The 12,444-nt window shown below is 36.8% G+C and overlaps 1 protein-coding gene across 2 annotated transcripts in view; it reads right to left on the minus strand.

Moving 5' to 3' along the window:
* RLF (RLF zinc finger) overlaps positions 1-12,444 on the minus strand; it is a 91,997-nt gene that overhangs the window by 56,019 nt on the left and 23,534 nt on the right. The window contains exons 2-3 of one of the 2 annotated variants that reach the window (XM_038557761.1): positions 2,095-2,249; positions 939-1,020 (exon numbers count right to left, since the gene is read on the minus strand). In XM_038557761.1, coding sequence (XP_038413689.1) covers positions 939-1,020; positions 2,095-2,249 — 237 coding nt within the window. Of the gene's footprint in view, positions 1-938; positions 1,021-2,094; positions 2,250-12,444 lie in introns of those variants that run through there. The other variant, XM_038557762.1, reaches the window with a different exon arrangement.

A 12,444-nucleotide genomic window follows, 5' to 3' on the forward strand; every position in this document is an offset into this window, starting at 1 on the left:
GTATAACTTTGGGCAGCTAATTAACACTCTATGCCTGTCTCCCCATTTGTAGATGGAGATTCAAATGATCCCTACATTGTAAAGTTTGTAACTTGATTAAAAGACACAAAACATGGACGTCTGGGTGGCTCAGTGGTTGAGCGTCTGCCTTTGGCTCAGGGCGTGATCCTGGGATCGAGTCCTGCATTAGGATCCCTGCAGGGAGCCTGCTTCCCCCTCTGCCTTTCTCTCTGTGTCTCTCATGAATAAATAAATAAAATCTTAAAAAAAAAAAGATATAAAACAGTAGAGCAGTATTTAGTATACAGTGGTAACAAATGATGATAGTTATTACTATTGCGTCTATTTTTTGCAATAGTTTTACTGTCTCTATCAGTAACAAGCAAATTTTCCTCCTATCCTATTCTACCCTCCGTAACTTGCTACTTTCTGATGTGCTCACCTATAAGCAAGCTGATAATCAAGTCAATATGAGAGCCAATGTAGCTCTCCTGCAAGTAAAATGCATGAACAGAATCTATGATGACTATTCTGGTTGTCTGAGAGACTTAAAATGCTAGACATAATCCCTGAAATGTTAGGGGAAATTACTAGACAAGTATACTAAGAATGATCCAAATATTGCTACTTTGTAACCAAATATAATTTTACATTTTTTAATAGCTTTATTCTGTCTAAAACTTTGTTTTTGAATAATGAAAACATGCGCTGATTTCTAAGCTATATAAAGGCTAACAAAACCAAATGAAAGACAAAAACAATTTTTTAACACACCTCTTTCATTTGGAAGACCTCTTTCTCAAAATCTCATGAACTTAATACAAATATACAATACACTTGTTTTTCTTCCAAGCTTTCAATTTCAGTTTGCTAGGAGAAATTAACCAGGTATCTTGGGTATCTAAACAGAGATCTTTTTTGAGTCCAAATCAACTCACCTGTAGAGACTGTAGGAAGAGTACCCAGACTTCACATGGCAGTTCACTTTCAGACACTGAAAGCAGTAATTCAAAACAACTCCTATAATGTAAAATAATGAAGTCAGTATATAAATGTGGTTATAAGCATAATAAAATATAGTATGACAGGAATACTGAATACACATTTTACATTTGTTTAGATTATTTGAAATTTGTTTCTTATTCTTTACATTTTTCCTCAACATTGTTATATTGGCTTTTCAACTTTAAAAAAGAGAAAAAAGAAAAACCAGGAGGCTTTATAATTACATTGGGCTTTAAAACATCTGGTAATATATTCTTTTTAGAAATCACATTCCAAGCAGTTTTATTTAGTTTATTAGGATGTAGGAGGGTACCCAAATAGGAACCATTCTGAGTCCAGAAGACAAAATCAGGAGCTCATGCTATTGTTAATTCAGCTGATAAAGATAAATATATATAACTGTCATCTATGTAGGTTCTTGTCACTTGCAGAGGAAACAGAAAGACTAGCAAGGCCAAATCTTTAGCTCTAACAAATCAAGACCACCTAGACTAGAAGTTACCCTCCCAAACAATCTGTAAGCTAACCCAATCTAAAAGCTGAATAGCTATTGTGCCTTTTCAGTTTACAGATGAAAATTAAATGAAAGCTATAATTTTATCTGCCACTAGGCCGTCAAATATTAAAACAGCAGCTAGATTATCATGGACTCAGGGTGGTAATCTTATATATATACCCTGTTATTTTCTGCTAGTAAAATTATTCTTAGTTCAAATAATATAGCTGAATGGCACAATGTCACAGTATTTCCCCCCCAAAATGATCCTCAAAGACCACTACAGTTTCCAGGCACTCTGTCACTCATATTGATCTATACCTAAGGACAGGAAGAAAATGTATCATTCTTGGATGCTAAGCCTGAGGAAGAGATTCTGGAGGCAATTAAAGATTATGTTGTTTGGCTGGAACTTCACTTGTACTTTATCTCCTGGGAACCAGAGTATGAAGGCTCAAAGCAAAGGAAATTTCATTCAAAGGTATGACTTTAATGGTGCTCTGAATAACGTGATATCACAGTAAAGAGAAGTCAGGCAAACATCGCAACCGAAAGTACTCAACTTTATCAGCGACTTAAGTACTTAAACTTACAGTACTAATCTGCCAAGCACTAACAGGACATCTTCACATTCAGTAGTTAAATATGGGCGTGCACTGGCAAAGCTTTGGATGGCAAGTCGATACACCTCCAGAAGATACACCATATGTTCTGAGGCATTCTTGTTGTTTGCATATTGCAATAATGTCTAAAAAAAAAATAAAATTAAAGTATCAATTAAAAAATAAAAATAATGAAGCAGATTTCTTTCTCAAATGCATGGTCCCTCTTCTTTTTTCGAATAAATGCATACACCTTTTATTTGCCTTTTTAGGCTCTGGTTTATTTAGAGGATTCTATTTTCATCACTTACTGAATTGTTTCTGCTGAGTTACAGAAAAGCCAGAACTGCTCTTTTGACATGAGAATAAATCTAAAGAGTAGAGCCATAAAATGTCTGTAGTTGTTCTCACAGACAGTTGGTCTGGAGTTTTGATCTCTGAATTTCAATAATGAGTTTCATTAATACATTAAACTAAGCACTAACCATGTGCCAAGCACTGGGTATCCAAGAATAAGACTATGATCCCCCGCCTTCTACAAAAAGAGACTTATTCCTGAGTATGGATCCTCAGCTCTATAGCTCCATCAAATTCACTTTTTCCTGCACCCATAGAACTGATTAGGCTTGATTTACACTCACTAACCAATTTGTGAAAGAATGATGTTATATATTTTTAACTAAGTTTTTAAAAATTAACATACAGACCAAATACTAATTTATGTTTATAATATAGTCATACTACCCTCCAGAGTACCCTGTTACCCATACTATGATTTTCTAAGAGAGTATCTGGTGAGTATGAAATCTAAAACAAAGGAAAATGAAATACAATCAAGCCTGATAAACTACATGTGTTCAACACAATAATTTGTTTAAATGATGGTGGAAAGCTGGCTTATGTTCTCTTTGGACAATTCTACAAAATGACTACTAAATTCTTGTTTGGGGACACTCCAGGTTCCTCAGAGTTGTACTCTCTTCTATTATATAGAGATACCTTCTTCTAACAATTGATTAGGTTTTGCTTATGGTCAATTGATATTATCAAGTTAGGTTACCACTTGAATTATGCATAGGCAGGATACAAGTTTTTTCCTCTAGAATACATATTCTGACTGAGCTAGTCCTAATTCCTTGGTTGGGGCTACTTCTATAGTAAAGTCTTATTTTTAGAGGGTAGCTTTATCCTGAGTGAATTACATATGATTTGAATTTATTACCCCTCCAATAATTTCTTCAAAAAGTTGTGACTTCCTGTCTTTTATTTTTCTGCTTGAAGAACCACAAGTAGCTGTGGTAGCACGGCAGGATTCCACTGGATTTTCTGCAGTTTTAGTTCCCAAAGTAACAGTCCCTATCTATATCTATTCTGATAATTAAGAACTGAATAATCTGGATTACTTAAAAAAAATACCTTAAAGGAACTACATGATAAACAATCATACCATATACAGTAAAAACTCTCTTAGCTAACACATTAGATTATCTGGTCTTTGCATATCTGAAGATCAAGCCATTTATTTTAGTATATCAATTCAAATAAGTGTCTTGCTGCTGTACCACACTTTAGAAATGTGAGTTCCTTCTGTATTTTTGGAAGAGTATTTTGTCCTTATTTAATCAAGTCCCAAATTTTAATAAAAGCAAAAACTTAGTAACAGAGGATCAAGGGCGCCTGGGTGGCTCAGTCCGTTGAGCACCTTGAGCTCAGTTCATGTTCCCAAAGTCCTGGGATAGAGCCCTGCATCTGGGCTCCCTGGTCAGCAGGGTGTCCACCTCTCCCTCCCCATCTGCCTCTCCCTCTGTTCATTCTCTCTCTTGCTCTCTCCCTCTCTCTCTCAAATAAATAAAATCTTAAAAAAGAAAAACCCAAAACCCAAAGGATCATAAAACCAACCCCATAACAATCCTTTTTCTGCAGCTGAATGAGTACGGAGAAGGAATGCAGAATATGTACTTATCTGTTATGTAAATAAGAGTTCACACAATCTCTCAAGAAATTTATTAAAATCTTTGTTACAAACAAAGTCTGTTTCAGGTCAGCAAATTAATTATTGTCTGTACTGGTTAATCTAAATCCAGAGAGCTTGACAAATTTATACTCAATACCAGATTTTATGCTCCCTGAGGTCAGATATTATGTTATCAATCTTTACAGGCCTAACAATTTACTCACTTCCACTGCCACAGGACATTCTCAAGTCTCACTAAATGTTTGCTGATTCATTCACCATTTTATCCACTGGACAAATATTTACGGATAGCTTACTCTAACCTAGACTGCAAGGTGCTGGGGAAAAAGACATGGGGGGCCTATCCTCATGGAGCTTTCAGAATGAGTCAACACAGTGTGACAGTTGAAACCACACATGCAAATTAACCAACTGCTGCCTGAAGTATATACAAAGAGAAGGGCAGAGTGCATATAGATGAGGTAGGTCTTTTCAGTCCACCTTCCCACTCAGAATGCTCCTGACACTAATCTAGTACTTTCTGACACTGACATTCCATTAAGACTTCCACAAGTAACACAATTTCAAATATTCAATGCCCCATGGGTATTTTTGTTTACAGCGTGCCCTATACTGATTTATACATTTTTATATTCCTGAATCTTCACCCTCATGTGTTAGTCCAATTAAATAGGTCTCTTTAGGACAGCCTGGGTGGCTCAGCAGTTTAGCGCCACCATCAGCTCAGGGCGTGATCCTGGAGACCCGGGATCGAGTCCCACGTCGGGCTCCCTGCATGAAGCCTGCTTCTCCCTCCGCCTGTGTCTCTGCACCACCACCCACCCCCGTCTCTCATGAATAAATAAAATTTTTAAAAATAAAAATTAAATTACATTAAATTAAAAAATAAATAGGTCTCTTTAACATATCCATTATGACATACCCTGAGCATTTGAACAATCACTGGAACAATCTTCCTCACTATCACCTGTTTTTAAAAAATCCAAGAATGGAGTGCTTAAGTGGCTCAGTCAGTTGAGCATCTGCCTTCAGCTCAGTTCATAATCCCGGGGTCCTGGGATTTAGCCCCACATCAGGCTCAGCAGGGAGCCTGCTTTTCCCTCTGCTCCTCCCCCCTGCTCATGCTTTCTCTAAATAAATAAAATCTTTTTAAAAATTCAAGATTAAGTTGAATGAATTATAGCCATCCAAATAACATTTTAAGTATCTCATGTAAACAAAATTCCATCAGAAGCAGTAAAGAAAAATAGAGTTCTTACTTTTCCTTAGAAATTTAAATTTTAGACACCAACAAAACTGAAAGAGAAAGGGAAGATAAATAATAAATATGACTCCCTCAAGTTCATTAGGATTCGACAGAGACCAAATTAATGGCCCCTCTCTTTGTTTCAGTTAACTCCTTTATTCCACAAACGCCTACTATGTGGGCAATACTATGGCTAACTACCTGCCCTTAAAAAGCAAGGTATACTGAAAGATCAAATACATCTGTATCTCTATAGGCGCTATCTTTGATAATTTTCAACATTTTAATGGCATTTTTATGGCATGCCTGGGTGCTCTCATTCGCATCCCAGGCAGATTACTTCTCAAGTCTTTGTTATATTAGACAACTGCCTATTAGACATTTCCATCTGAATGTCCTACTCAATTCTCAAACTCAACATGTCCAAAACATCTTCCCGAGCAAATATGCTCTTCCTCCTATGTTCCATCTGCCTCTTTTTTCAAGAGCTAGAGCTAAAAAAACCTATCTTTGACACCATTGCCCCAAAGTTTGTTGATTCAAATTGATCAACCTCAGAAATACCTGTTTCCTGCCCCTACACTTTACTTATTTCTATAGACCGTGACCCTAACCAGGCCTCCAACATAGTTTACTATGGACTCACCTGGATTTCTACAATAGTTTCTTCTCTAGGCTATATACTCTCCAGTTCTATATATGTGGTATAATCACAATGTATTTGTACATAAAAAAAGGTAATGTACAGAGAAAAAAAAAAACAGAAGGAACTCAACTAAAATGCTAATGTGGCTAGCACAGGGACAGTAGTAGCATTATGAACACGTTTGTGTTGTCTTTATATTTTTCTAAACTGGGGATCCCTGGGTGGCGCAGCGGTTTGGCGCCTGCCTTTGGCCCAGGGCACGATCCTGGAGACCCGGGATCAAATCCCACGTCGGGCTCCCAGTGCATGGAGCCTGCTTCTCCCTCTGCCTGTGTCTCTGCCTCATTCTCTCTCTCTCTCTGTGACTATCACAAATAAATAAAAAATTTAAAAAAAAAATTTATAAAAAAAAAATATTTTTCTAAACTTCTCCAATTTTTTTTTAAAGATTTTATTTATTCATGAGAGACAGAGACATAGGTAGAGGGAGAAGCAAGCTCCCTGGGGGAGCCCAATGCAGGACTCAATCCCATGACCAGAGCCAAAAGGCAGACGCTCAATCACTGAGCTACCCAGGTGCCCCTAAACTTCCCAAATTTTAATGAACATTACCATGTTTTTGATGAAGAAGAAAAAAAAAAAATCTACCCTCATCTGAATTCTACCTACACTCCTCACTACATGGTTCCAAAGAGATTGGAAGCATCCTATTTTCTGAAACTACCAAAGAGGGATTTTTTTTTCTTTTTTTTTTAAGTTTATTTATTTATTTAAAGTAACTTCTACACCCAACATGCTCGAACTCACGACCTCAAGATCAAGAGTTGTGTGTTCTTCCAATTGAGCCAGCCAGGTACCCCAAAAAGGGAGCATTTCTTACAGAATGGCCATATTTTATGCAGAGATGTATTACAATTTAAAACTCAAATGATGGGGTGCTTGGGTGGCTCAGTAGGTTAAGCAAAGTGTCCAACTCTTGATTTCAATTCAGATCATGATCTCGAGGTTGTGGGATTTTTCAGGCTCCATATTCAGCAGGGAATCTGTACGAGATTCTCTCTCCCTCTCTCTCTGCTCCTCCCCCTGCTCTCATGGCTGTGTGTGCATGCACTCTCTCTCAAATAAATAAATCTTTGGGGTGTCTAGGTGGCTCAGTCAGTAAGTGTCTGCCTTTGGTTCAGGTCCTGATCTCAGAGTCCTAAGATCAAGCCCTGCATTGGGCTCCCTGCTCTGAGGGGAGCCTGCTTCTTCCTTTCCTTCTGCCCACTGCTCCCTCTGTCAGATAAATAAATAAAATCTTAATCAATCAATTTCAAATGGTTCTAGACTAGGGGATCCCTGGGTGGCGCAGCGGTTTGGCGGCTGGCTTTGGCCCAGGGCGCGATCCTGGAGACCCGGGATCGAATCCCACATCGGGCTCCCAGTGCATGGAGCCTGCTTCTCCCTCTGCCTATGTCTCTGCCTCTCTCTCTCTCTCTGTGCGACTATCATAAATAAATAAAAAATAAAAAAAAAAAAACAAATGGTTCTAGACTAATATTCCCAAAGGAATACTCATAGTATTTTTGAACACATAGTATAAGCTAGGCATTCTCCTAGGAGTTTTACATGCTACTAACACAATTTACAACAACCCTGTGAAGTAGGTGATTTATCATGAGCCCATTTTAAAATAGAGGAAACAGAGGGGTGCCTGGCTGGCTCAGTTGGTAGAGCATGCAAGTCTTGATCTCGGGGTTGTAAATTCAAGCCCCACATTGAGTGTAGACAATACTTAATAAAATATTTTCTTTTTTTTTTTTTTTAATGAGGAAACAGACACAGAGAGATTAAGTTATTCACCCTAAGTCATCCAGTAGGTAAGTGTTGGATTCAGGATTTAAATTTGAATTCAGGGTCATCAGGCTAAAGAGCCCACACTTCATTGCTTTGCTTCATGTCTTCTCAGAATGCACAATTCTACAACTATTTTAAGCATACTTTTAAATTCTGCTTTTTTCACCTATACACTATCTTTAACATTTTGTTGCAAGTAGTGTCATTAAAAGACTGCTTCTGGGAAGGTTTTTGAGGCAATGGTGCTGACAACCCACACTTTAGAATGCTGGTGGTTCACAAAGACATGATAAAAGGTATCTGGTAGTTATCATTAAATCTGCATGTCGTATGGCAAAAGGAAATTATGTCACTTTTTTATGTCACTTTTAATTATAGAAGGGGATTTGCATTATTTCAGATTTTGCACATAAAGTGAGAAACCTTATTGATTTGTATATCTCGACACATGGAATTCCCAGAATTAAATAAATCTGAGTAAAATGTGATTGCACTATGACAAAAAGGCTTCTAGCAAGCCTAAGTCTGATTTCTGAAGTACAGGTCAAGTTTGAAAAAGCAAAAGTGAGAGGAACAGGAGGACTCCAAATAGACAGCAACGTTGAACAAAGTCAGAAATGACTAAAACAAATGGGGGCAAATGGTGACAAGACTGAGTATCACTCAGTGAGAAATACTGGAGGTTTCCCATGAAGAGACTAAGCTGGGTGTGCAATGCAATAGAAGAGTAGGAAAACTGCTGGCTGCTCACATAGAGAAGGTGTTTGGTATCCACTAAAACCTTTAAGTTTTTTATATATGCTGCTATTAGGACCCACCTCACACTTTGCATACTTGTTATAGTTGGTTTTTTAAACTCAGAAATATGAGTTGCTTATTACTCTATCTCATCTAATTCACCCATCCTGATTAAATTTCACTGGATTCAGTCCATCATCCCAGCCTACCAAGATTATTTTTAGATACTGATTCTGCCATAAGATTTAATTTTTTTTTTTTTTAAAAGGGGGAAATCTTTTTTTTTTTTTTTTTTTTTTTTAAATTTTTATTTCTTTATGATAGTCACAGAGAGAGAGAGAGAGAGAGAGAGAGAGAGAGGCAGAGGGAGAAGCAGGCTCCATGCACCGGGAGCCCGACGTGGGATTCGATCCCGGGTCTCCAGGATCGCGCCCTGGGCCAAAGGCAGGCGCCAAACCGCTGCGCCACTCAGGGATCCCTGCCATAAGATTTAACTACGCTTTCTTGCATCATTTCATTTTCAATTCTAATAGAATACCTTTTCCTATTTTATCATAAAAGTAGTATCATTTACTGTTTAAAAAACAGAGAGAGAAGTAGTAGAAATAAAAATGTCAAAAATCCACACTACCACTATCCAGAAAGAGACCACTGTTAACAGGTAATATTGAGAGGTTTTCATAATGCATCAATAGAAGTATATTAATGGGATTATACTACACAATGTTTTGTAAAATTTTCTCCAACATCAGTATGTTATAGCTGTACAGCTGTGTGTGTATACCACAATTTATTACTGAATTCTGTTTCTGGATATTATGGTTTTTAACTTTGCATTATTATAATGATGAAAGCACTGCTAACTTCTTTCATGTATCCATGACAATTTTCTCAGGATAATATACTATAAATGGAATTGCTGGGTCAAAGGATGCATTATTTTTAAGGCTTTACATAGACTCAAATTCTGCTCCAGAAAATGTGTTCCAATTTACATTCCTATTATTAGTGTTAAGACAGTGACAGATTGGGAGCTGTCAAAGTTATTGTATATTACAACCTAAATACAATTTTTTTTTTCCTAAATACAATTTTTGAGGGTCAACTGGATAGGGGAAATATAATTATCATGTTTATTCAATTTATAATCCTTTCATTACTGGTGAAGTTGAATAAAATCTTCATATATTTCTTTTATGAGATAATCTTAAAAATCACCATAGCATCTGTAAGGTATCTTCATCTGAGTTATCAATAACAGTAAGGCAGAGAGCTTGGATGAGGATAACTCCAACAGTTAACTTTAATCTTCCAAAAAATCAAAGAGGAGGAAATACACTCTAATTCATCCTATAATGCCAATATTATTGATATCAAAGCCAGACAAAGATTACAAGTAAACTATGTATTATCATTTATAAGCATTGATTTTTTAAAAATCAACAAATTACTAGTAAACTAGTATCAATGGCATAGTAAAATGGATCAGATACCACAACCAAGTGGGATTTATTCCTGGAATGCAAAGATGGTTCAGTGTATGAAAATCATATAACTTAAAAAAAGAAAAGAAAAGAAAATCATATAATGTAATAATTACAATAACAATAAAGGGAAAAAAAAAACAATAAAGGGAAACACCCTCACAAGAACGTATCAACTAATGCAGAAAGAGCATTTAAAAAACTTAACAACTTTTCATGATAAACAGTCAACAAACAAGGAATAGAAGAAAACTATCTTGGGGCACCTGGGTGGCTCAGTGGTTGATCATCTGCCTTTGGTTCAGGTCGTGATCCCAGGATCGAGTCCTGCATAGGGCTTCCTGCAGGGAAGCCTGCTTCCCCTCTGCCTAGGTCTCTGCCTCTCTGTGTGTCTCTCATGAATAAATAAATAAAAGCTATTAAAGAAGAAAACTATCTCAACATAATATAGATTCATGGATGAAAAACCCATAACTAATATTATACTCAATGGTAAGACTGAAAGCTTTTCCTTTACCATCAGAAAAAAGATGCCAACTTTCACCACTTCTATTCAACACAATACTGGAAGTCCTAGTGAGAGCAATTAGGCAAGAAAAAGAAATAGAAGCTATCCAAATTTGAGAGAAAATAAAAATATCACTGTTTGCAAATAATATGATTGTGTATGTAGAAAATGATAAAGACTCCACATTTAAAATAAACAAGCAGAATTAAATTCACTGAACTTGCAGGACACAAAATTAACACACAAAATCAGCTGATTTTATATACTAACAAATGAATAATCTGAAAAGGAAGTTAACTATTCCATTTGTAGTAACATCAGAAATATAGTTGGGAATAAACTTAATCAGAGGTGCCAGGTGGCTCAGTTAAGTGTCTGCCTTCAGCTCAGGTCAGGATTTCAGGGTCCTGGGATGGAGTCCCACACAGTGCTCCCTGCTCAGCAGAATCTGCTTCTTCTTCTCCCTGCCCCCGCCTGTGCTTTCTCTTCTCTCTTTCTCTCTCAAATAAATAAAATCTTAAAAAAAAAAAAAAAAAAGGAGTGAAAGACCAGACTTACACACTGAAAACTACCGACCTTTGCTGAAAGAAATGAAAGAAGACACAAATCAAAGACATGACATGGAAATGTTCACAGATTGGAAGACTTCTATTGTTAAGATGTCAATACTATCCAAAGCAGTCTAAAGATACAATGCAATCCCTAGCAAAATCCCAATTACTTATTTTGAAGAATTAGAAAAATTCACCCTAAAATTGTTAGGGAATCTCAAAGGACCCTGAATTGCCAAAAACAGTGTTGAAAAGGAGAACAAAGCTGTAGATCTCACATTTCCTGATTTCAAAATTTACTACAGAGGCACAATAATCAAACTGGCATGAAGGCAGACATACAGACCAATGGAATAGAGCCCGGAAATAAACCTTACATGTATGGTCATTGAATTTCCACAAGAGTGCAAAGATCATTCAGTGAGAGAAAGAGCAGTCTTCTCAATAAACAGTGCTGGGAAAACTAGGTATCCATATGCAAAAGAATTAGACTCTTACCCTATACAAATGAACTCAATACAGATATAAGTGTTAAAACTTCTTAGAAGAAAACACAGGGGAAAAGCTGGATTTGACAATGATATTCTTGAATAAGATCCAAAACCATGGGTGACAAAAGTAAAAATAGACAAACTGAACTATATCAAAATTTAAAACTTTTGCACACCAAAGGACACAATCAGCATGGTAAAAAGACATCCAAAGAACAGGAGAAAATATTTGTACATCATATATCTGTTAAGGAACTGACAGCCAGAATATATAAAGAAGTCTTGAAATTCATCAACAAAAAACGAAACCACCCAACTAAAAATTGGCAAAGGACTTAAATAGGCATTTCTCCAAAGAAGATACACAAACAGCAAAAAAGCACATTAAAAACATGCTTAACATCATTAATTAAGAAACGCCAATTGGGGAAGGAGGGCACCTGGGTGGCTCAGTTGGTTGAACACCTGACTCATGATTTTGATTCAGGTCATCATTTCATTTTTGAGACCAAGCCCCACATCGGGATTCATACTCAGTGGAAGAATCTGCTTGAGATTCTTTCCCTCTCCCTCTCTGCCCTTCTCTCAAATAAATAATTTTTTTTCCAAAAAAAGAAGAAATGCAAATCAGAGGCATCTGGGTGGCTCAGTTGGTTAGGCACCTGCTCTTGGTTTTGGCTCAGGTCATGATCTCAGGGTCATGAGATTGAGCTCTGCATCAGGAGCTCCATGTTCAATGCCAAGTCTCCTTGAGATGCTCTTTCTCCCTCTGCTCTTCCCCCTACTTGAGCTCTCTAAATAAAATCTTTAAAAAAATGCAAATCAAAATCACAATGAGATAATCACTTCATACCCATTAGGATGGC

This window comes from Canis lupus, chromosome 15, assembly GCF_011100685.1.
Source record: "Canis lupus familiaris isolate Mischka breed German Shepherd chromosome 15, alternate assembly UU_Cfam_GSD_1.0, whole genome shotgun sequence".
Lineage (NCBI taxonomy): Eukaryota > Metazoa > Chordata > Mammalia > Carnivora > Canidae > Canis > Canis lupus.